Below are 25,490 nucleotides of genomic sequence, written 5' to 3'. Positions count from 1 at the left end.
TGCTCAGGTTGGAGGATACCGCGGGCCAAATTTGCAATTCGGGATCGACCTGCGGGCCGCACAAAATATAGATGTACAAAAACAACAAAAAGAAGCAGCATATTTATTAAAAATCTGAACTGTTCAGAACTTGTGTAAGGGTCAAACTTTATAATCTATTGCCCTTCGTGGAGTTCAGTTTAGATTCATAAGTTTGGTTGAGATAAACGTTTGAGTTTCAAATTTAAATTAAAACAAACAATTTAGAAGTTGCCCCTAGAATTGCCTTGAAGCAACTTCAACAACTTGTCAAGCAGCTTTTACAAGAATTTCTTTTGAATCGCTCCAAACCTGGATTTTCCCCTGAAATTTCTTGTGGAGTCCAGAAGGTTTTCGAGAAATTTCTTGATGTTTCTTTTAGTTTTTCTAGAGTTCTTTTGGAACACCTCCAAGAACTCCTCTTAAATTTGCCTTTGGAACTGCCCTGAAGTTACTTAAGGAATTCCTCAATAATCGTTTCCAAGAATTTCTTCTAGAATAGCTTCCGAATTTTTTCGAAAATTTTCCAGGAGTTTCTTGAAGATTTTAGTAAATTCTTTCCATAAGTCTCTTCTAAAGTTGATGAAATACTTCATCATAATATTTCTTCAAAAAATAGATTTTTTAACAATTGTTTCCGGAAGTCTCTACAACATTATCTTCTAAAGTTGCTGCATAAGTTGTTTCAAATTTATTGTTCATATTTTCCTCAGGCGTTATAGGCATCTTTTGTGTCTTGATGCAGTTGGTCCTGGAATCTTGTTTGTAGTTACTCCTGAAAAATATTTCGGAGTTGCGATTTCCAATCTTACCAGAACGGATTGTTCTTTTTGTTTATTTATCATATAATTTGTGTTCAACACTGTGAAAATTGATCAGCATTTTTTTGTTTGATTTCTTAATAAATTTAACGAGTTATTTCAAATAATCATTCAAAAATTTCGATTCGTCTTAAAGTACTCCGCGGGCCGCATCTTAAGGCTTGGAGGGCCGCATGCGGTCCGCGGGCCGCATGATGAGCACCACTGGTTTATAATAATTATGGTTAGTATCGCGTTCGTTTGTCCACCTAGCACTGTCATTGATGAGCATCGAAAGCATCATGCAAACTTTCCTCAGTCAAGATACCATCAAGCAACCTGTTAAATTATGCACTCAGGCCCACATGTTTCACAGGATTGGAGTGATTTCGCAGCGAAAACCTCCCGCTATCCCAGTATGGCTATGCATGTAGGGCGGGAATGGGCACCGGACGCGTTCCTTGGAAGGGGAGTCCTAGTGCAAGTCGGTCTATAGTAACGAAGTTATTATTTTCGCGTTCGCGTTGTTATTTTCAGGCTTCGGCGGTGGTGCCCTGCCCATACCCAACCCACCAGCCACAGTACTCGACGCGTCGCCGGGTAAGCGACCGTATAATATAGAATGAAGGATATCTACTAGCCTAGGGCAGCCGACCGACAGTCGCGCGCTGGCGGTTGAAGGATGCAGGCGAAAATCAGTTCCAGTGAAGAACCACTGTAAATATCGATGTCGCGCGAAGTGAAATGCAATGCAGTGGAAATGGATTACTACAATTGTGGATTTTCAGTGCAATAAACACGATTTAAGGCAAATGGGCAATCAACCGTAGTTCACACAATACAATGGATTATGTGCAGTGTAAATCATCTACATTTGGAAGCCCATTATCCCATGTGGAATAATTATGATGCACCTGTGCTGTTTAGGAAGCCGAAGTGATAAAGTGTCTCCGGGAGAGTCAGCAGAGGTACGTTGTTGGGTGGATAAAATTGAAATGGATCAATCACGCTTAAATGGCTACGCATCGATATTGACCAAGCATCGGAACCCTAGTCCTTATTGTCCCCAACTAGTAAACACGGGATAAAAGATTAGGAATACTGACCCATTTTTCCTTGTTTCAAGATTCATCTCAGCCCAACCCAAACCGAGACCTATAACTTTTAACAAAGTATGAACATACAATAAGAACCAAAGTTGTTTCCTTTAAATACTAAAATATACTGTTCCATAGTTGGAATCAGTTGGTAGATCTTTCACCGTAACCTAACCCAAAAAGGTGATCTATCCACGCTATGGGCTCCGTTAAGGCTCAAATGAGAATCGTATATTATCCAAAACTGAAAAAAGCATTTTTCTCTAGAATGAAGAATCACTTTGGGAAAAAGTGCTTTCTTAGTTGCCATTTGCCATTCTCAATAGAGCTTTGAATATCGAGTATCTTTTAAACCCCGTCAACCATCCATCCCACAGCACGGGTCGCCTTCGGAGAAACCCGAATTGTGTTATTTGTTTAATTTTAATTGTCGAATGCCTACTTTTTTTTATTCTTTAATTACTTAACCTAATTAAGGTATGCACACAGCAAAATCTAGCCACCGCATTTTGGATAGAAATTTCTCTATTTTCAACGAATCGTGGAAATCTCTGGCGCAAATGAAAGCTTATTGTGTAAGGAATTGAAAAATATTTACTTCGGGATATATTTTGACATTGTGTTTAAAATAGAGTCAAGGGAACAAGAAGTCCTCGAAAAGTTTTTGCACAAACGTGCTGAAAATCTGACAATGTACATTAAAGCGACCGTCCCCGCAGACCTAAGTTAGCTTTCAAGTATTCGGTTCTATACATCATTACAACCTGGAAAGGTTGCAGATCAACTTAAGAGCAAGAAAAAATCGAAGTTTGGCAAGAAATACATAGTTTGGTCAAGAATATGAATTTGCGGTTTGAAAAACCGAACTTTTAGAAATACATGTACAGCAAATCATCTTTTTCATTACGGGAAATGTCGGGAAAAATGGCTGGCATCCCTTATTCAAAAGCTTAGATATTGTGTATTGATTTGAATTGATTTTTGTCCCCTGTTTTTGGCGGAGAATGCTTGCGTTTGTATGCAGAAAACTATGTAGAAATTGTACTGCATTTTTCCAAAAAAAACGTAAAATCTCATATACTTCAAAACTCAACCCAATTGAAAAATATTGAGTAACCGTGAATTGGAACCTTCAAAAAATGTCAAGAACGACAGCTTTCATCGAAAAATAAGATTGATTTTGACACAAAGGTGGTAAAAATTTCTTGGCATGCGGTCGAAGGTACTGTGCAAAACTTTACGGAAAGACTCAAGCTCAAAACTCGAGATGACGGATATAACAAGTCAAATCAGCAATGTCTTGATGTTGATTTAAAGTAAATTAATGCTTTTTTACGATGAATTGCTTTTGGTTTGGGAACAAGTTGGAATGAATTATTACTGCTTGATTTTCTTTGGCCAGATTTTGCTGTGCGCATACCTTAACAGCTGTTTTGTCCACTAGGGATCTAAGCGATTCCATTTGAAGGTAATAACCACACTTTTTGTACAACGCCTAAATGTATTCTATTCTAATTTTACTATATCGAACTGGTTGCCTTTGCGCTTCTGTCACTTTTCTACCCTGTATATGGTAGAATGATTAGCACGAGGATGTTGACGTGTGGCTTCTGTTCCTTTTTCAGTTCGATTGAGGGTCCATTATGAGTTGCCGTTAGCAGATATCCAAGTTTCCGGGTCCGTTAGAGCATATGCTCAGATGAGGGTCAGGTGTCAGCAGCTCTCGGGGGGTGGGGGGGTTGGGAAGAGCAACTGACGAAAAATTGCAAGTGCCGGGGCTGGGATCGAACCCATGACCATCCACTTATGAATTGAACATGTGACCACTACGCCACACAGTGGTCCCGATATGAAAATACCAGGCAAAAATTATCAAATCATAGTGGTCTGCTAGTTTTAGCCTAAACCAGTGCTTCCCAAACTATTAGGAGGTATCGCCCCCTTGGAGGTTGAGAAAAAAGTTTGCGCCCCCCTAAGTGAAGTTTAATTTTTCCATGATAAAAGGCTGAAACGTTGCTTAGCGGAAGTCCTTGAAAGCCCATTATTTCACTCTACTGTGGCAAAACAGGTATTTAATGTATATAAATAAGTATCGCTCTGATTTGCTTTAAGTTGTTTTACAAATGCATTGATTGTCAGCATTTGAAAAAAAAACTGTATTTTTGCATGTAAACACAATATATTTTGAAATCATGTTTGTGCTACACATATTCTTGAATAAAATCGAGCGAAACAGAACGAACTGTGAACATTTACGAAACTCGTTATCTTCAACAAGATGTTTTATCAGTGTTCTAAAAGGGGGTTCTTCAAATTCTGAGAAGTTTAGTCACAAGTACTCAAATAAGAGTGGTAGGAAATTGAAAACCAATTACAAAAATATGATTTATGCAAAAAGTACAACTCTGGAATGGTCTATTTTCGAATGTAGTCAGCTTTGCTCAGTAATTGAAAATATAGAAATGCCAGCTTCGTATGAATTGGTTAATTTTTTATTGTCGAATAAGTGGACATGTATCAGCCATTACTCAGTTTTGAGGGAAATCAACTCTGAATTTGTGGAAAAATATCAAAATAGCACATAGTAGGGGTAGGCGGGGCATTATGGACACCCTAAGGTTTTTGCCAACTTTACCTGGCAAGATGTCAAAAAAGTTTAGTTTTTTGATACATGTATCCTTTTAAAGTCTATTTAGCATCTATTGCATAAGAATGCTCACGAAGAAAAATTATTTATCCACTTCAAAAAATGTTGCGAAAAATGTTAGTTTTTCATGACCGTCTTCAAGCATACGGGGCAGAATGGACACCCCCATGGGGCAATATGGACACCATGAGACTTTTACGAATTTCGTACATTATTTACACCTATAAAGTCATTTCATTACAAAACAACTATTATGGATGAATAATATGCCGAAGTAGTTCATTTTTGTTCAGTTTATTTAAATTCAGGCTGTTTTGGATAAAGCTTCGTTTTTGTCGGCATGTACAGCTGTGCCTAGAACAACTATTTTCCACTGCTGTCGTTTTTTGGCCAATTTGTTTCACCCTATGTCTACTATAGTGAACATTTAACCGGAAATGTACTGAAATCGAAGAATTTGGTTGGTTTGTGATTTAGCTTATATTTGTCCCTTGCCGCTTCTTTCAAAAAGGTGAGTGTCCATTTTGCCCCGGCAGCAGAAGATATTTCCAAACTTAATTTTTGATATAATAAAGAAGAAAATATAAACATGTTAAGCATGTAGATACAGCAAAACTACTTGCATGTGTTCTAGAAATATCAGGTTTTAATCGACCTGCAATAAATTAATCACTAAATCTTATTTTAGATGGTGTAAAAAATATAATTTCCATGCACAAAAAAACGGAGGACGCAACTTTTTCGTGTAAAATCAAGTATAATTTTAATTTCGAATGTTTCTTTCCTGAAACTACGTTTTAGACAAATGGACTATATTCTCCATTCATTAAAAGTTAAAAAAAGTTCGCATATTTCAAAATATTGAGGGTGTCCATTCTGCCCCGGGTGTCCATAATGCCCCGCCTACCCCTAATAAGCAATGTTTGGAATTGCTCTGGGAAGTTTCTCTGAAATATTATCAAACAATGTGTGACAACTTTCATCCGAAAAGTGTTCTAAGATTCGTCTTAAACTTCATGTTTTTAATTGAAAATTTCATGATAAAAAACGCATATGAATTATAAACAAAAGTTTCTCATCAACCCCTGTTCTTTTTATAATTTTGACAAAATTCATTCACGAATCATCATAAACATCAAAAATTCAGTAAACTTTGGTCTAAAACAGGCATTTTTCAATCATACTAGAAAAAAAAGCTTGAAATTTCTGAGAATGTTAATGATTCAATTGACATTTTGGATTTGTATTTCAATAGTTTTGATATTCCCCAATTATTGAAAAAAAATCGCCCCCTTGTCAGTATTTTCGCCCCCCAATTTTGATTTTTCAAATTTTCGTCCCCTTCCGCTTGATTTTCGCTCCGTGGGGGGCGATTTCGCCCGGCCTAAACGAATGTATTGGAACTTGGTTTAGCTTTCAATTTTATATTTATAGCATTTTCATTATTTATCGATTTCTTCGAACAAAATCCGAACAAAATGGCTGTTTTTCATACAATTTGACGGTATACATATCATTATGGCGCTGATATTTTGGCAGCTCTTGGCAGCTGCATTTTTACCCTTCTTACACCCATAAGAAGGGTATAAATACCGCTCGAAATTAAATTAAATATATTTCTTAATTTTATATATTGCGAACGAACGGCTTTTTGTTTTGTTTTATCAGCAGCACTGCTGCTGCCGTTGTTGCATGGGATGGTGGTAGGCATCACTACCCCCAGAAACAGCAGCAGCCGAGGCAGCAGCTACAGTGCTGCAAAAGGCCGTTCCTTGGATCACTAATCGGTAATAAATCAATAACTTTTTCCACAAGCATTTAATCGTTTTGCGGTCTTTGAAGGAAAGTTTCATGAATGATTTTTCTACAAGAAAAGTTGATCGATTTGAATTAAGGCGACAAGGGCGACCTCTGCGATTTTTCCTCTGAAAGTGTATTTAACTTTTCCCATAGTAAATCCTATGGAAACTTTGAACCACTTGCGCTAAATTATAGTTTCACCAATTGCACTGAAATTTTGCACGGTTCACATGGGACCTAAATGGAATCAAAAAAGTCGACTGGAGCGAGAATTTGATGTATGTCCCATACTACTAGGCATTCGACAATTAAAAGTTCGGGGAGATACACAAATTATGTCACGCAAAAGTCGACATTTTTCATTCTGGTTCTTTGTGATCGAAGAATTGGCCATAGGATAATTCCGTATTTTTGAAAAAAAAAATGTGCTCCACAATCTCTCCTGGAGATTCACCAAGAACTACTCCAGAAGTTATGTTGAGATTTTTTCTAGGGGCTCCATCAGAAATTGATCCAGAGGTTTCACTGGGGATTCCTGTAGGAGTCAATCCGGGAATCTCTCTTGGAGCTTTACCGGTCAATGCTCTAAAACTTCGTCGGGAATTCCACTAAGAGTTTCCCGAAACTGCTGGAAAATGCACGAAGAAAATACCCGAGGTACCTGTAGAAATGTTGGGATGAACGCCAGTAGAAATTTTCTGAGCTTCTACTGAACGAAATTCCAGAGGTCTACTGAAGGGATTTCTGCTAGTGAGATTCCCGATGAAAACCGTAGAAGAATTCGGGGTAGAATTCCTAAGAGTATTCCTGTGGAAATCCTTGAGGAATTCCTGGTGAAACTCCTGCTTCGCGAAGAATTTCCAGCGAAACTTTCAAAAGTATTCCTGGGGGAACTGCTATAAGAATCTACGGTGAATCTTCAAGAGAAAATTCGTGTGGGAACTCCTTGAGAATTTCGCCGAGGGACACGAAGAGATATCATTCTTGAAAAAAATTGAGGAATTCTTGGAGGAATTTCTGGGGAATTTCTACTGAAACTTCCTACAGGAATTCTCGGTGATATTATCGGAGGAGTTCCTATAAGTACTCACAGAGAATCAGTGAAACTCTCACAGGAATTCCCGGAGGAACTTAAAAAAAATATGGTGGAACTCCTAGGGAAACTTTCTATTGAACTTCCTGCAAAATTCCTAACAGAACGCTTAACCTTCCTTTTGCATCACGATGGCAGCAGCTCGCTGACGTTGTGTATGGTCTGGGTCAAAAATGACCCTAATGCCAAAAAAGGGTTAAAGAAACTTCCGGTAGAGCTGCTAGAGGATTTTCCTGAGGAACTCCTAGAGGGGAATGCTTCGAGAACAATTATTCAGAGTGGAGCTTCCTTCGGGAATTGCCGATAGAAGATTTTTCGGTGGAACTTCTAAAGGATTTTTTGCTGAACCTCCTGCGAAAATTTCCTGTGGAACTTCTAGAGAAGTAGGGGAATTAGGGCATAATGGACACCCGGGGCGAAATGGACACCCCTGATTTTGCCGAAACCGTTGAGTTTTATGTAAAACTGTTAATGCATAAGTGTAAAGGAACAAGTCATGGTTCTGTTTTTCAAAAGTACCATTTATATTGATCCAAAATAACCAAAATATCATTGAAATTGAAATATGTTTTTCGTTTGGTGAAATTCTTATAATTTCGAAGCAGCATCAAATAAGGTATTACGAGTATTTAAGTGTGTCCACCATTAAAACAAGTGAATTGTTACTTTATCTACATGTATACGTAGATTTAGCAATGGATTAAGTATTTTATTTTTGATCAGAATTTACTTAAAATAGCAATGTTGTAGTCGATTCGGGGCGAAATGAACACTGGCAATTACGAATGGATGTACGCGCATTGCATACTTTTAGGCGTTTTAGAGAGTTTGGAAAAAATGAATTCGATTATTTTAGCCTATAGTTTATTTGATTAACTTTGATGTTATGTAAACTCGTCTAAGATGGAGTATTATGTCTGTGGTGTTGATCTCCGTAGAAAAATTACTTAACTGGTCGATGTAACCAAAGAATTAGCATAAAATATGCAGGGGTGTCCATTATGCCCCGATGGGTGTCCATTTCGCCTCGTACCTTTCCTGCCAACCCTGAAAAATGAATGAATGACGTGGGAAACAAGTTAAAGTTGTATGTCAACTGATAATATGACAATATGTTAGGTTTTACTCTGTTATATACACTGCAAAATGTTTTTGCTGGTAATCAGCAAACTTTGCTGATTTTTGGCGTGGTGATTGCATGCAGCAATACAAATTACTGAGTATCAGCAATTATTTTTCAACTTGCTGAACCATCCAGCAATTTTGACAGTTGATCAGCAAAGTTGTGCTGAAATACAGCAAAAATGTTGCTGAAATTCAGCAATTTCTTTTGCTGATTTTTGGCGTGCTGAAAGAATTTCAAAAATTTTGGTGTGTAGGCCTAATGTACTCATTTGCTTAGGGTGTCCATTTTGCCCCTAATCCCCCTACTAGGTGGGCCTCCTTGAGATACTTTTTTGATCCCCTTGAGAAATACCTGGGGGAAGAGTTCTGCTGAAACATCCTGCCGATATTTCCAGTTAAATTATTATAGTAATAATCGGTGGAACTCCCAGAGCAGGAAAAGCCCGCTGGAGTAGAGCAATTTTCAACAGCCTTTCCTTCAACAGTCGTGAAACCTCTTCATTTTTCCATCTTCATATTTTATAAATAACAATAACAATTTTCGACTCGTGATCATATTTGTAACACCTTAAGGAATTCCTGGTGGAAGTGCTAGAGAAACTCCCGGTGGAACTCCGTCAGGGGTACTCAACGGAGCTCCTACCGGAAAATCCCAGTGGACCTCTAGAGGAATAATCGGTGTAACTTCTAGAGAAATTCTGAGTGAAACCCAATCATAAATTCTCGGTTGAAACTATAAGACGTAGTATATGTTAAACTGCTAGAATAATTCCTGGTGGTGCTGCTAGAAGAATTACCGATTTAGCTTCGAAAATAACTCCCAGTGGAACTCCCACTGGAATTCCCGTTGGATCTCTTGCGGGAATTCTCTTTGAAACTGCTAGAGCAATTTCCGGTAAAATACTAGTGGTACTCACCTTGGAATTTCGAGAAGAAGTTCCAACGAAATGAGATTGAAAGGCATGTAATCGGAAGCATTCTCAAAAATTAAAGAAACAACTCAAGCAAAAATTACCTTTGAGCGAGTGCTTTCTTGAAAACGTATACAACTTTATGTAGAAGAGTCACTGTGGACATCCCAAATTGGGAGGCATGTGAGTTCACATGAATAGGCATGTTAGCTCAGCGAACATCACGGATGTATCGACAATGCGTTTGAGTATTTAAGAAGGAACGGGGTTAATCGGATTAATCGGGAACTGTTCCTTCTTCATACAACGGACGCACCCTTTTGGGATAAAACTATAGAGTTATTTAAAGCCATTAATAATAACTATTATGATGATGAACCTGGGCTTGTTAGGGGAATATCTGTAAGTAAAAAAAATCGTGTTAAGTACTGTTCCTTTGAATTCCACATAAGAATTTGCATCCTTTGACAGATACGTATGTCGACCTCAACTGTAAGGTCGTCTTCAGTCGAGTCAAGTACAGGACACTGAAGACGACCTTACAGTTGAGATCGAAATACGTATCTGTCAAAGGATTCAAATTCTAAATGGAATTCAAAGGAACAGTACTCAACACGATTTTCTTTTTACTTAATAATTATTAGTTTTATTTGCGAGGCGTTCAGCCCTAGGCTGGTTCGCTTCGGAACATTTCACGCCATGAAAATGCCCAATAGAAGAACTACAAAAGAGTGATTATTTGAAATACTCAAATCCCACTGGAGATAAATAGGAGAAATCCTATTTCATCCTGGGAATTTGAAGGAAGCAGAGTTTTCAATTGTTCACTAAATCGATTATATTGCTACAACTCTCGGAGCGAATGCTAGAGATATGTAACTAACAATAAAAAAGACTGGTTTATCCGAAGATATTTTGTTCTTCACCAGATCAGAGTTCCATTCAAGAGTACCTCTTACGGTCCTCACAGACCGCAGAGGACAAGCTTAGTATAAAGCAATAGTTATGGTATACCACAAAAAAGGGCTTTATCATAATGAAAGTTACTCAGAGTGCCAATGGAAGAAAGTTATCCATGAAATGTGGCCGCGATCAAATTAGTATAGGTTCCCCAGTCTATTGAGCAGGGATGCCTGAATACGCATATTTTGCGAAGTAACACTCAAATGTGCAAAAAAAAGTCAAATGGAGACTTTTCATTTGACACATGCCAACCAGTTAACGTATGACATATTCTGCACAAGCAGAGTTAGATTATGTGCAATTTAATGTTAAGTTATCCAGGAACTGTAATATCGAAGTATTTCATTAAACTGAAGCCTCTTAAACTATTATTTGAGTTGCTTAAGAAGATGAAATTATCATAGCAACACTGCCAAAAATCAGCGGAAAGATGCTGAAAACAATAAGCAACAACTTGCATGAAAGCATCCGAAAGAAAAGGTTCAACCTATTGTTGTCGTTATCCTGAAGTATAGCATGCTCGAGGCACGACACGCGAATTTACCATTTCATGTATAATGAAATTAGCAAAACTGGGTTCACAAGGTAACCGTTATAAAAGTTATCCTACAAAAATGAATGTTTTTGAAGGAGAGCTACTTTGGAAAGTCTCGTTGGATAAATGTACAACTCGTTCTGTAAAAACCACCATTTTGCTACTCGTTACATAAATAACTATTTTAATTTCACCATTAGTGGATATAGATCATCAGCATCATCATGCTTATTTTTTCTCTTTTCAGCACTCAGCGTCTTCATCACCAAACAAGGATGATACAAACTTGTTCGAAAATGATCGTCACTGTACTGACATAATTTTCATTGCCATAAAAGCCGCCTTTATTTTGATTCTGGTAAGTACTATGCATGGTACTAGGTCTGCTGAATAACTAATTAACCCTTCAGCGCGAGAGCGGTGAAGTTTCGGTAGCCTGATCGCCATTTTCTTTTTCTATACGAAATGGACTGACTGTGATATAGTGTATGAATATCACTGCTGATAGTCCATCTTTAAAATTCGTTTAAAAGTCAAAATGAAGATTTACTAGTGTTGCATATTAGTCACAAAAATATCAGATTAGTTTCAATAGCAGTGTTCTAGAGTGCGTTACCTGTCATTGTGATATTGATCGGCCAGTAGTGATATTCATAATGGTGCATTATCAGTCGTCAACTGACAAGACTGATATTGCGCAGCTCTATTTAGTAAAAGTTGCAGGCATACAGAAATAGCTTTTTAGTGATATTGGCCTCGTCCAAACGAATATTAAAATTAATAATCACTAAATTGCTTTATTTTTAATTCCGGACTTTGCAATGACCCATCTGGGCAGTAAAAACTTTGGAGTTTATTGAAATGAACCCATTTGAAACTTGACTGCAATTATTACTAATTCATCAACGCCCACGTTTCCCCCTTACCCAACTGTCCCTATCGTGACCCATTTCACCATTAAACACAATATAAGACTCCCAGGCACCGGAATGCATTATTGATGACCATTCACATGGCATAACTAATCCGTGGTTCCGTGTTTTCATCCCTCTATCTCACTGCCCTCACGATGGACACGAATAATTCTGCATATGGCCTACAACTAAATACTCTGTGTCCGTGTCCTGTTCGGATCCGTCCACAAGCTGGTGCTCATTATCTACTGTATGGTGTTCGGTGATATCTACCGGATAATAAATGGATACGATGACTGTGCCAACGTGTGTGGCCGCGACAACAAACCAGATAAGGATCTTTCGTGCAAGGTAAGTTTGGGTTGTTTGCTCGGGGTCGGAACAAGATGCATGTGCAGAGCTCGCATATGGTTATTAGTCCTTGTGGGTACAATTGGGGCTGACTATCTATCATGGGGGTTTGGAATAATTGAACAGTGAAAGCACGCGGGGAATCCCCTAGTGCGGCAGGTTCATGAAAAGTGTGTCGCGCCAGGGACAATTTGTCCTATTTTTATGACACCCGTGCGGTGGAAATCGATGTTGGTTTATTCGATTCATGTTGACCGTAACCTGATGCATGTGGAACGATGACGTTATTGGTGTATATTTCTGCATCTTCTCAATGACGCGGTGATATAACTAAATAGGACATGTCCTTCGCAGTGTGGTTTCACAGTTCTGATTAAGGTGAATATATAACGAAGCCAGTCCTCGAATTTTCAAGAGCACAAATCTGAAGAACCGAATGTTGGTTTTCGCTGAAAAGTTGATCGTTTGGTCACCACCAGCGGCCGGGTAACCAATCGATCAACTTTTCAGCGCAAACCGACATTCGGTTCATAAGGTTTGTGCTCTTGAAAATTCGAGGAGTGGCTTCGTTATATATTCACCTTAATTTAACTTTTATTCCAAAACTTTTATTATTTTTCCCAAAACTCCATTTAAGTAGTCGGAGATGCATAGATGGAATTTTTACTTACATAGTTGATAGTTCTATAATAGAACTTCTATTATGTAAATGAGGAAAGTTATGACTGAGTGTATTTCACAGTTTCACAGCATTTTAAGGGGATGATTGGCAAGGAGATGTTAAGGTTTCAAATGGATTAAAAGAGGGCCTAGGACCAATGATTCGAGAGGTCACAACAGTATTTTGAGCAATTTCTTTATATCTTTCTCTTCGCTCTATATACCAATAAATTGTGGAAGCCAAAATCCTGAGAAATTATTGTATTTTTCAGGGCACGGATCGAACCGAGCAAAAATATCTTTTGGTGGAAACATCTGGAACATCTTCCGACCTGCACCGGCAGTGTGTTTCAAAGTGTGAGGATGTCGAAGGCTAGTAAGTGAAGTTCTTTCCCACCAATTAGCACACTCTAGTTACAACTCCCTGCTTCTCCACAGCAAACCCTTTCTAAACCGTTGCATACGCAAGGAAAATCCCGCCAACGACGTGGCCACTCGGACCGGGCTGCGAAACTTTTTCCAGGAAGTCTCGGAGGACCTGGAATCATGCTACATGGAAATGCTCTGGCTGTGCGCAATAGCGTTTGCGTTCTCGCTGCTGACGCTGATACTGCTCAGATTCGTACCTGGTTTCGTGGTTTGGGTAGTTCTGCTGGCCGTAATACTGGCCTGTACCGTGGGAACCATCTGGCTCTGGGTCAAGTGGGACTGGGAGAAGAAAAACATGCCCACCGAGGCCGGCCAGGGGGCGAAGATGCGTATGAATAATTACCTGTATTATGCCATCGCTGCCACGGTCGCTACGGTTGTGGTGTGCTTGATCGTGCTGGTCATGAGGAAAAGGATCCGACTGGTGGTGCAACTGTTTCGAGAAGCAGGGAAAGCGATATCCAATATGCCGTTTCTGCTGCTGGAACCTATATTGGTAAGAGATCGGATTATGTTTCATATTCGAGTATTTTTTTTAGTTGGATAAAATGATACCGTCAAACGGGGTGACTTGCAACACTTTTCAGCTTCAATTAACAAAAAATGTTGATTAAACTCAATTTTAAAATTCAAAATATTTGTAATAGTTTTAATAGTTGGCCCCTCTATAAAATAGAGTGAACAAGTTATAGATTGATTTATTTTTTCATGTTGAAAAAGCAAAATAAGGTCGTTTTGGATACAAGACGTCGTGCGGGGTGACTTGCAACACCTAATGTAAATCCCTTTTCAAACAAGCAGATATAAATTTTTAGTTTCAAGCATATTTGATAAGTATTCTTGCTACTATTGTGATATCGTTTGAACTGACATTCATATTTTTGCATTTGTTTTTACATAGGAAACTGAATTGTCAATTTTTATATGGAAATATTGGGCTCAAAAAAACCAAGTTACTAAGTGTTAATTTAACATAAGTTTTAATGTATTTTTCAGTTCATATGATGATCCTCCAGGCTTTTGCTGGTGAATTATTAGTTTAACAACAATATTTCGTTTTTCTGGACTTTGAATTGTTAAGAAAATGAGTGTTGCAAGTCACCCCGTCTAGGTACAATATTTCAAAACATATGAATATAACAAAGATATGGTAATATTTTTATAAAGTAAAATGAAAATTCATATAGCTCATTATGTATAGAATTCGCATATAGAATATTATTTTTGGGAAATTTTGTTTTCATTCTTTTGCAGGCAACGATTCGAGGGTCACATTTTTGTTATTTTTTCAGAATAATGTTAAATTTATGAATATTTTGTTGGAACTATTTTAATAAAAGTAAAAATCGTGGCTACTACTCAGATAATATGTGCATTTTATAGTTCAACTGAGTTTTGGAATGTAAACGTCCTATATTTATGTTTTGTTGATAAACATAGACACAAGTCATCAAGTGTTGCAAGTCACCCCGCCGTTGCAAGTCACCCCGTTTGACGGTATGTTTTTTTACGGCCTGGTGGTCTAGTGGCTACCGCTTCTGATTCGTATGCAGAAGGTCCTCGGTTCAATCCCTGGTCCGTCCCTTTCCTCCTACTTTGTATCTTTATATCTACTTTCTCTATAGCTATACTCTCCTATCTACAAACACAACTCATGTATATCCATCATAGTCATCGCTAGAACCAGAAACGGTTTAAAACCTGTTTCTCTTCCTTCTAACTTTCACAGCTCAGTGTCAATCTACCGGATAACGCCTACGAGTTATGCAATCAAGTGAACTGTGCCGCATTAGGGGCTGTCCATAAACCACGTGGTCATGGGGGGGGGGGGGGGGGGGGGGGGTTCGGCCAATGACAATTTTGTATGGACGAATTAAAAATTTTGTATGGACAAATGACCACGGGGGGGGGGGGGGTTGAAAAATCCCCAAAAAATGACCACGTGGTTTATGGACAGCCCCTTAGCTTCATAGTAATAATCGCACTAATCTATCATCATACGCCTGGCATTGGCATCCACGCACCAATGTGTGAGCACTCTGCCAAACATATCGCGCCAACATTGCGACATCCGCATGAATTTGTGCAGACGCATAAGTAAATTCGGTCTGCTGTGGATACAAACGATTGCAATCATCACTTCCTTCCCCTTTCCCACATTGACCTGCAACCTGACGTGACAGGCACCATTATCGCCTAAAATAGAAGGTCACCAGCACTAACACACTGAAGATACCTGCTAGTCCCCGGCAGATATAGCATTGGTTCCTTGTGTGAGTGTAGCTGGTCTGGCGATACTGGAGTTGCATCCACGAACGGTCAATCAAGTTCAAGCTCAAATGTAAAGTTTTTTTTTAATCCAAGAGTGTCGTCAAAATTCCCTGTCATAAATTTCTCAAAAGGGCTGCAAAATGGTTAGCAGACAACCTGGAAGGAGCGTCTAACATAGCTATGGTCCTTACAAGTTCCTATCCTATGGGTCTTCTTCTCTGTGTGCCTTGTCACGGAAATATGCGCAAAAAAGTTCTGCATTATGGCCTCGGACGTTATGATACTGCGCCTAACTCCTAGGATGACTGAGACCGCCCGCTAGGAGTTTTGTGCTTAGTTGGTAAAGTAACCTGGGCATTGTTATCCGACTTCAGCTAGATTGAGGAGCGTCTAATAGTATGCAGGTATTCCTCAAAGATTTCTCCAGGGATTTCTTCAAGAATTCCGCTAGAGATTGCTCCAATAATTATGGATTAATTCAAAGTATTTCGGCAGGAAGAGTTTCCAGGAATTCTTTCAGAAAATTTTATCAGAGATAATTCAAAATTTAATCGCGGAATTGCTTCAAAAGATCGTGCAAAAAATCCTTTGGAGTCCGCCAAGGATTTCTTCAATGGATCCAATCAAACCAAATTCAGAATTAACTGCAGACATGGATTACCTCAGATTTTTTTTCCAGAGATTCCTACAGAATGTTTTATAGGAATTCGTTTAGAAAACTCTCCTGGGATTTCCTAAGGAATTTCTCATGGGATTGCTTCCGGAATTACTCCTTGGGTTTCGCCTTCTTCAGAAAATCCTCCAGATATTGCTCCAAGAATTCCTCCAGGGATTCCCTCAGGTATTCCTCCAGGGTTTCACTCGATAATTCCTTCTGGGATTCTTGAAGGAACAACTCCAGGTAATATTTTAAAAATTCCTCCAAGGATTCCTCCAGGAACGCTTCTTGGGATTCCTTCAGGAATTCCTCGTAATTCTCACAGGAACTCATCCAAAAGTTGTTTAGGGATTACCATCTTCATGGGGTTTCTTCAGTAATTCTTCCAGGGGGTAATTCTCGCTGAGACCGGCCCACTATTTACACCTTGTCTTCAAAAATGTTTAAGGTGCCGATTTTCTGAAAGCCCTCGTTAAAAAAGTAAGAAAAATGCATTTGGTTACTCAAATTGATGGACCCCCCGTTAGTTAGAGCCACAACAATTTTTGCAGACCCCTCGATTTTGGTCAAATGGTGGCTCACTTAAACCGTTATAACTCGAAAGCTTCTCCAAAAACCACCTCAAAATGAATTGTTGTTAAAAAGAGGAGAGATAGAGTTACTATTTGAAATAATAAAAAGTTGGGTCGGCCATATTGATTTTGGCCGCCATCTTGGATTTTTATACCAAATCATTTTTTTCACCATGAGGGCAACCACCGATTTTCAATTTTTTTGCATCAATTGAAAGCTGAGACATTTATACATAACATATCAAAAAATTAGAGATGTCTTTTTCTTCTTTCAAAAGTTATCTGCCGTTTTGTAAATCATGCCACTTTTGAACACCGGGTCCGGTTCCGGCCGTTTACATAAATGCAGCGTTATTTCGCAGTGTTTACGAACACGAATTTGAATTCTGAGTCTGTGGTACCTTGCAGGTATACATACCTGGTAGCCAAGTTATATGTATCTTGATACTGGGCAAGTAGTTATATATTTTGAGTGTTCGAGTGTTAGAGTGTTATTGGGACGCTCAGTCAGTCAGTGAGGAACGGAAGAAGGAGGAATTTATGGATTGAAGGCGGTGACGGCGGAAACAATTTAGTGTCCAGATAGATAGTTCAGGAACCGTAATTCGAGTACCTTGGAGATTCCCACAGTGGCAACGAGGATGGGATTGAATTGGTGATGAGAAAAAGTTTGCGATGAGCACTTTTATCGGCATCGAAATCAACATTATTTGGCGGCTGGAAGATTGACTCGACAGGTTAGGTCATGTATCGGGTGCTCTCCCACGAATAAGCCAGTGGCTTGCTTTTGAACCTTGATATGGTTGCGAACGAGGTTGCGAAGGAATAAAGCGGAAGATGTTTTAGTGAAAGTTCGAATGTTTAGGTGGGTGCTGATTTCCGTTATTTTTGTTAGTGAAGACGGTGGGAAACGGCAGTCGCGGAGGAAAACAGCAAAGAGTTTGATAGCTAAGGCGGCTTGTGCATTTTGGAGAAATGTGCAATGGTCCCGGAGACCGAAATGATGCTGATGCAATGCATATCACTGCTCCCGGAGAGCGAAATGTTGGTCCTGGAGACCGTATGAAAAAGGCTGGTGCAAAGCACAGCAATGCTCCCGGAGAGCGGATGAAAAAAATCTTGGTCCTGGAGACCGGAAAGGGCTGGTGCGAAGCCCAGGGTTGCTCCCGGAGGGCGTTATAAGAAAAGAATGGTGGTTTCGAAAATCAGATGAAATGAAATTGGTGGGAAGGAAGTACGGCACAAGACTGCTCTGGAAGAGCGAAATGAGGATTGAATTAGAAATTATGTTATAGGTACGATCAAGGGTACGATGCACTACTAGTCGAGAAGTTTTGAAAGAGGTAACCTGTAGTGTAGGCATAAACAAAGCTGGTATGCATGGAAAATGAGATCAAACATATATTGGTTACTGCTTTTATTGGTGTTGCATTGTACATTGTACACGTTGCATTACATGGACACTGCTAGTGGAAAATAGTGAACAACAGTCAACTTTTCCAGGCAAATCAAACAGTATTTTTTTGAACCAATAGATTTACCGAAGATTTACATTAGTGTTTGTGACACCGCGCTGCGAGGACTTAACTTGCTGTACATGCGAATGGGTACAAAATGGTTTTTACCATTGGAGACAGTGCTTTCCTGAGAGGCAAATTAGAGAAGGCTAGAAAATTCATAGCAAAGTTCATAGAAATAAAATATTCCTTGGAGGAGGTATTGTAGAATTGGAGAACGAATAAATTGATATGACTGATTATGGATGTGAATCAGCTGGAGCGGACCTGGTGTTATTGTTAGCACATGATTATCACTCTGAGGACCTGGGATCGAATCTCACTCCCGAAGTATCACAAAATGTAAGTTCTTCATTCGGAAGAGAGGTAAAGCGTGGGTACCGATATGAACTAGTCCCGAATCAGAAATCTCGATGATAAAGATAGAGGAAAAAATAAAGTAAAGGAACAACGAAACTATTCCCACGGCGAAAGATCGTTTATGAAAGTAAAAGGAAGTCAAGAAAAAAGGTAAAGGTGACGGATATCTATTCAAGATTCTGATACAATTTATTTAGAAAAAAAAATCAAATTAATTTTAGAAAAGATTATAAGGAATTCTTCCCGGAATGCTTGGAAAGGATGTGAATAAAAGCTATTATGTTCTTATTGGCTGAAACATTGTTACAGTTGCTGAGAATTTGGAAAATGAACCAATGATTTGCGATATATGAACAAAAGGTTGTTATAACATTTGATCGAATATAAATAAGAAAAATAATTAAAAAAAAAAAGATGGAAATATTAATCGTAACTTGTCTAGCTAGTCATCACAAAAGTACTAGAAAAATAGCAGTGATGGAGTAGTAATCGATAGTAGAAGATTCAGTATGATTCACAGAAGAAATATAGGGAAATGTAACACAGTCCCGGAAGTTGAGCCGGAGTGGCCGGATGTGTAAATAGAGGAAATAGGTCGGAGGCAGATAAAGAGAAGTTTATGGCAAATGCCTGTCACATAAGAGTATACAAATATTAATAAGGCTGTTGTCTATATTGCCAATGCAGTGAAAACGCAGGTGTTCAGCGAAACCATGCTGAGGAGGACGGGTTTGTTCGCCGGTCGATCCAAGATCTTTTCGTAATGAAAATATTCTTGACTTCTTTGGGCATACGGAATTCGAGATAGAATTATCGTGCCTACCACATAATATACGAATTAAAAGTGACAGGTTGGCAAAGAAGACTCCCAGTATATAACTTTGCACGTGTTTATTATTAAGCTAATAACCAGACTCGGTCTGCTTCCAAATTGCAAACAAGTTCAAGGGTGCAATGAAAATCCATTTTATAGAAAAAGGGAGATGTGGTACCTTGCAGGTATACATACCTGGTAGCCAAGTTATATGTATCTTGATACTGGGCAAGTAGTTATATATTTTGAGTGTTCGAGTGTTAGAGTGTTATTGGGACGCTCAGTCAGTCAGTGAGGAACGGAAGAAGGAGGAATTTATGGATTGAAGGCGGTGACGGCGGAGACAATTTAGTGTCCAGATAGATAGTTCAGGAACCGTAATTCGAGTACCTTGGAGATTCCCACAGAGTCCACTAATGGAATGCTGAAGGTTTGAGCTTTACAAAACACTATAAAAGTTATGAAAACAATGCCCGCATCATTGAGAAACAGTCAAAAACGGAAGCAAACCTCCAATATGGCAAAATTTTGCGGCACGCGCCTTTGTGTATACATGCAGGCGTAATCTTAGATGCTGTTGCATGTCGTTGCCGGTGCGCATGGAAATGTATGGAAAAAACGTGGCTTAATTTACAAAACTGTAAATAACTTTTGATAGGAAAAAAAGACACTTCCAATTTTTTGATATGTTATGTATACATGCCTCAGCTTTCAGTTGATGCTAAAATTTTGAAAATCGGTGGTTGCCCTCATGGTGAAATAAATGTTTTGGTATAAAAATCCAAGATGGCGGCCAAAATCAATATGGCCGACCCAACTTTTTATTATTGTAAATAGTAGCTCTATCTTTCCTCTTTTCAACAACAATTCGTTTTGAGGTGGTTTTGGAGAAACTTTCGAGTTATAATGGTTTAAATGAGCCACCATTTGACCAAAATCGAGGGGTCTGCAAAAATTGTTGTGGCTCTAACTAACGGGGGGTCCATCAATTTGAGTAACCAAATGCATTTTTCTTACTTTTTTAACGAGGGCTTTCAGAAAATCGGCACCTTAAACATTTTTGAAGACAACGTGTAAATAGTGGGCCGGTCTCAGCGAGAGTTACCCAGGAATTCCTTCACAAACTACTACAGGGATTCCTTCAGGAGTTCATCCACGAACTGTTATTAGGATTCCTTCAGGATTTTCCAAGAATTCCTTCTACGATGTTTTCTGTACATACTTTCTTCTGGAATTTCTTCAGAAACTTCTTCTGGGATTCTATCAGGAATTAATTCTGGGATTCCTTAAAAAATTGTTTGCGGGATTCCCCCAGAGATTTATTCGGGAATTCCTCCAGTATTCCCTGCAGAGATTTCTCTAGATATTCCTATAGTACTTCCTGTAGCAATTTATGCAAGGGTTCTTCCAGGAGTTCTTCTAGAAATTCCTCCAACAAATCCTACAGACATTCCACCAGAAATTCCTACTCGAATTCCCAAATAAATTTTTCCTACCTCCAGGAATTTCTCCATGATTCCTCCAAGAATTCCTCCAGGGATTCCTTCAGAAATTCCTTCAGGCATTCCTACAGGAATTCCCTTTAGAAATTGCTACAGACTTTCTGCAGGACTTCCTAGAGGAATTCCTCCAAGGGCTACTCCACGAATTTCTTCAAGAATTCCTCCATATCCTGGAATTTCTCCCGGAATTTATCCAGGAATTCTTCCAGAGATTCCTCCAGGAATTGATTCACGGATTGCTCCAGGAATCGCTTCAGAGATTCCTCCAGGAATTCCTTCAAGAAATCCTCCAGAAATGCCTCCAGGAAATTATTCAGGAATTCCTCTTGGGATTCCACAAGGATTTTTTTCAGCGATTTCTCCTAGAATTCTTCCAGGGATTCGACCTGGAGTTCCTCCAAGAATTTCTTCCAAAGATTCCTCTAGGAATTCATCAAGAGGTTTCTTCGGTAATTTCTCCAGGGATTCCTTCCAGAATTCCTATTCGGATTCCTCCATGAAGTTCTTCAGATATTGCTTCAGAAATTCCTTCAAGAATTCTTCTAGGTATTCTTTCAGGAATCCATCCAGTGTTTTCCGGAGTAATTCACCATTAATTCCTCCTGGTAGTCCTTCAGGAATTCCTGCATTGATTGCATCAAGAATTCCTTTAGAGATTCCACCAGGAAATTGTATAGAAATTTCTCCAGAGATTTCCCGAGGCATTCCTCCAGAGATTGCATCGGAAATCCTTCCAGGGATTCTATCAGAATTCCTACATTGATTTCCTCTAGGGACTTCTTCAAGAATTTGTCCCGAAATTTCTCCCTGCATTCCTTCAGATATTCCTCCAGTGATTCTTTCAGGAATTCCTCTACGGATTCCTCCAGGAATCCCTACAAGGATTTGTCTCTGCTTCAGCAATTCCTCGAGGTATTCCTCCGAGAATTTGTGAAGCAATCCTCCAGAGATTCATCCAGGAATCCCTCCAGGGATTTCTTCAGGAATTCCTTTAGTGATTCCTTCAGAAATTCCTTTCGAGATCTCTTCAAAAATTAATTCAGGAAATCCTTCAAAAATTTCTTTTTCAGGAATACACCCAAGAATTTCTCCAGAAATGTTTTTTAGATAATTTTTGAGGAATGCCAGAAAATTCTCCAAAAAGTCATCTAGGAATTATTTCACCGTTTTCTCCCAGAAATCCTTTAGAAGTTCATCCACGGCTTTGTTCAGCGATTCCTTCAAGTATACCCCTGCAGTTTCTGCAAAGGAATTTCATCCAGCGATTCTTTCAGGAGTGTATCCTAAGTATCTTTTTTTTCCTCCAAGAAACCCTTCTAGAAGTTATCCAAATCCAGAGTTTCCACTAGGAGTTTTTGCAAGGAAGTTTTGAGAGTGATCCTTATAAAAGTTTTTCAAGGATTTTTACAAAAAAAAAAAATCCCCCGAGAATGCCTCAATGCTGTCCTACAACAAGTTTTAAGGACATACTTGTTAGAATCCCAAAATGGCCGACTTTGGCACCTGCTTACGATTTCGAACGCACAAATCTCTTCGTAAACAAAACCAGCGCCCCTGGGCTTCTTATTTTAAGTTTACTACAAGTGAGCAAGAACAGAACAATAAAATACATTGTTGTTTAAGGCTTACTTCTTAATATTTGTGCGTCTAAAGTTCTGATGCATTGTTGAAGCGGGATTTCAAGACGTTTGTCCTTAAGACTTATTCCAGGATTCCTTCTGGAATTTCCAGAAGTGCGAAGTTGCCTAAAAATTCCAGGAACTCCTTCGGGAATCTCTCCAACCGTTTCTTCAGAAGTTAACTCACGATTCAATCAGGAATTCATGCAGGATTTCTTACAATAATTCCTTCAGGGACTTTTTTTTCGGAATTTTCTCACGGATTTTTGCTAGGGAATGCACCAGAAATTGCTCAAGGAATTCCTTCCTAAATTCCTCCAGAACACTTTTCAGCGATTCGTCCAGGTCATCATTCTTTAACCCTGCCAAGATGTTAGGTTTCCTTCAGTAATAGTTTCAAGACTTTTACGAGAATACCTTCAAGAATTCTTCCAAGGATCCTTCCGGGAATACGTTCATTTACATTTCTATATGATTGTGCCCTGGGATGAGCAGTTTATGCGTATGTAAAACTGTCTTTAGGGAAATTCCGACAAGGATGTACTCGTAACAATACAACTGAACGTTTCTTCTTAGAGGAATGCAAATCCAGGTAATTCCAAGATTGCTAATAAGCATTGATAAACTGGATGATTGATTACTGAAAAAACTTCAGTTAGTCATGGAAGATATTATGTAGCCTTTTTCAAAAAATCTTCGGACGGATGTTTCAGAGAAAAACTTCAACTGGGAAAAAAGTTGAAGGATAACATGAAGATTAGTCCTAAAAAGAGTCCGCGATTTCCAAAAGAGTTCAGCTTATGATTTCTTACGAAAGTTTTGTAGATATTGGTCACCGATACCAACATCACGCTGTTTTGTGTAGAACTGGCGAACTTTGTTCAACATATTATACAAAATACAACAGTGTGACTGCTGAAGGGTTAAATAATTCTTTTAGATTAGAACATAATATTATTATATTTAATTGTATCATGTTGCGTTTAGTTATCAAAGCTAGTAGGTATAAAGGGTGGGTGCTCACCACCTTGACCGAAAAGCTACGCCCTTGATTCTTTTCAACATTGTTATGGCCAAACCTTCACATCATGTTGGATTGTATTGACAAATAGGCAATTTTTCAGTTTTGTCGAGTTCGGTTTGTATATCCAGAAGGTTCAATCGTTCAATTTCACCATGATCGCTTGTGTATTCGGCTTATTTCGCTCGATAGTAAAACTCCCGTGTATATTAGAACATAAAAACCAACGACTTACCGAATTTTCTCTTTAAGACGTTCGTATCCATCGCCGCGGTTATCGTTCTGTACGTCTACTTCACCATGTGGGTCGAAAGCTCCGGGATGCTCAGGGTCGAGAACAATCAAAGCGCCAAGTACGTCAAGGACTCGACGATGCTCTTCACCCGGTGGTACAACCTGTTAGCGTTCTTCTGGTTCTGCCAGTTCATCATCGGCTGTCAGCACATGGTCATAGCCGGGGCGGTCGCCTGTTGGTTCTTCACGCGCAACAAGTCCAAACTGGGCAGTCCGATATTGAAGAGCTTTGGCAACTTGGTGCGCTACCACATGGGAACTGTGGCACTGGGGTCGTTCATCATAGCGGTCGTACAGTTCTTACGGGCCGTGCTGAAAGTTGTGATGGTGGGTTTTCGTTTGTCTGCTCGGTAGTAATAGACTATGATAAACAATTTTACTATTTCAGTACTACGTTCGAGAACGCCAGAATCGCTTAACAAACTGCATGTTCGAGTGTTGCCAGTGCTGTCTACAGTGCTTCGAAAAGTTCCTCCAGTATCTGACGAGGAATGCCTACATCATGACCGCCATGCATGGTGATCCGTTTTGCAGAGCTGGAAAAAATGCATTCCGATTGCTGACTAACAATGCTTTGCGCGTATTTGCTATCAACTCGGTTGGGGATTTCGTCCTGGTCCTTGCCAAAGTGTTCGTTGTGGTCGTAACCTGTCTCGTCGGAATGGAACTGATCCAGAAGAAGACCGGATTGCATCATCCATATGTCCCGATCATATTGGTGGGCATCTTTGCCTACCTGGTGGCACATAGCTTCATGACCGTTTATGAGGTATGAGTGAGTACGTACTCAGCGTTTCTAGAACATGTAAACACAGAAAACATTATAGCTCCAATTTGTCTATCTAGCACGTGCTCTACGATTACAAGATCGTTAACGTTTTCAATCATTTCTCAATTCCAACAGATGACCGTGGATACCATATTTCTGTGCTTCTGCGAGGACTGCGAGACCAACGATGGCATTAGTCGGCCGTACTACATGTCCCGGGGCCTGATGGAGTTCGTGCAGAATTCGAAAAAGGCTTTGGCAGTGCACGACTCACGCACTGCCAGCACCCTGAAGGATGGGGGAGCGTGGACCAAGGACGAATCGGGATCTGGTGCGAAGAAGAGATTATCGAAAACTATCTCGGAAACAGTGGACTGAACAGATTTTAGAATTTAAGAAGATATTGGATGCGTTCATTTTTACTTTTGTGTGTGCGTGGTGTGATGCTTATAAATATGAACAATGCGATAAATAAAGAGCACAAATTTTCAGTGAATGAATGAAACTTTCACCATTTCACCACAATATCACTTTCTGTTGTCTAATATTTAAAAAAATCAAAAATGAATTACAGAAGGTTGATATTTTCGACAGAGTTCATCTTAGTAATGGCCAATTGATGTTTGGGCACGTTGTATTCGCGGCATTTCTGGCATCAAACATCTGGTCCACTGTAGTGCGTTCACCCATGAGTCCAGCCTTATATTGCCTCACGAACCTTCTTGCAATCGGCGATGGACGACGCTCGGC

At 39.3% G+C, this 25,490-nt stretch overlaps 1 protein-coding gene across 1 annotated transcript; it reads left to right on the top strand.

Moving 5' to 3' along the window:
- The first annotated feature begins 1,381 nt into the window (after positions 1–1,381).
- Positions 1,382–25,236, top strand: LOC134291552 (choline transporter-like protein 1). The gene is made up of 8 exons (XM_062859472.1): positions 1,382–1,786; positions 11,237–11,347; positions 12,135–12,254; positions 13,187–13,290; positions 13,353–13,839; positions 23,930–24,298; positions 24,360–24,740; positions 24,876–25,236. The coding sequence occupies exons 1-8, from the start codon at positions 1,724–1,726 to the stop codon at positions 25,116–25,118; spliced, it is 1,878 nt and encodes a 625-aa protein (XP_062715456.1). The 5' UTR covers positions 1,382–1,723; the 3' UTR covers positions 25,119–25,236.
- The last annotated feature ends 254 nt before the right edge of the window (positions 25,237–25,490 follow it).

This window comes from Aedes albopictus, chromosome 3 (assembly GCF_035046485.1).
Source record: "Aedes albopictus strain Foshan chromosome 3, AalbF5, whole genome shotgun sequence".
Classification (NCBI taxonomy): domain Eukaryota; kingdom Metazoa; phylum Arthropoda; class Insecta; order Diptera; family Culicidae; genus Aedes; species Aedes albopictus.
This window is presented reverse-complemented; position numbering and strand designations above follow the sequence as displayed.

Coding starts and splice junctions, on each gene's coding strand:
- LOC134291552 (XM_062859472.1), top strand. CDS start 1,724: ATGATGCACCTGTGCTGTTTAGGAAGCCGAAGTGATAAAGTGTCTCCG. Junction 11,348..12,134: donor CCGCCTTTATTTTGATTCTG/GTAAGTACTATG, acceptor TCCGTCCACAAG/CTGGTGCTCATTATCTACTG. Junction 13,291..13,352: donor TGTGAGGATGTCGAAGGCTA/GTAAGTGAAGTT, acceptor GCTTCTCCACAG/CAAACCCTTTCTAAACCGTT.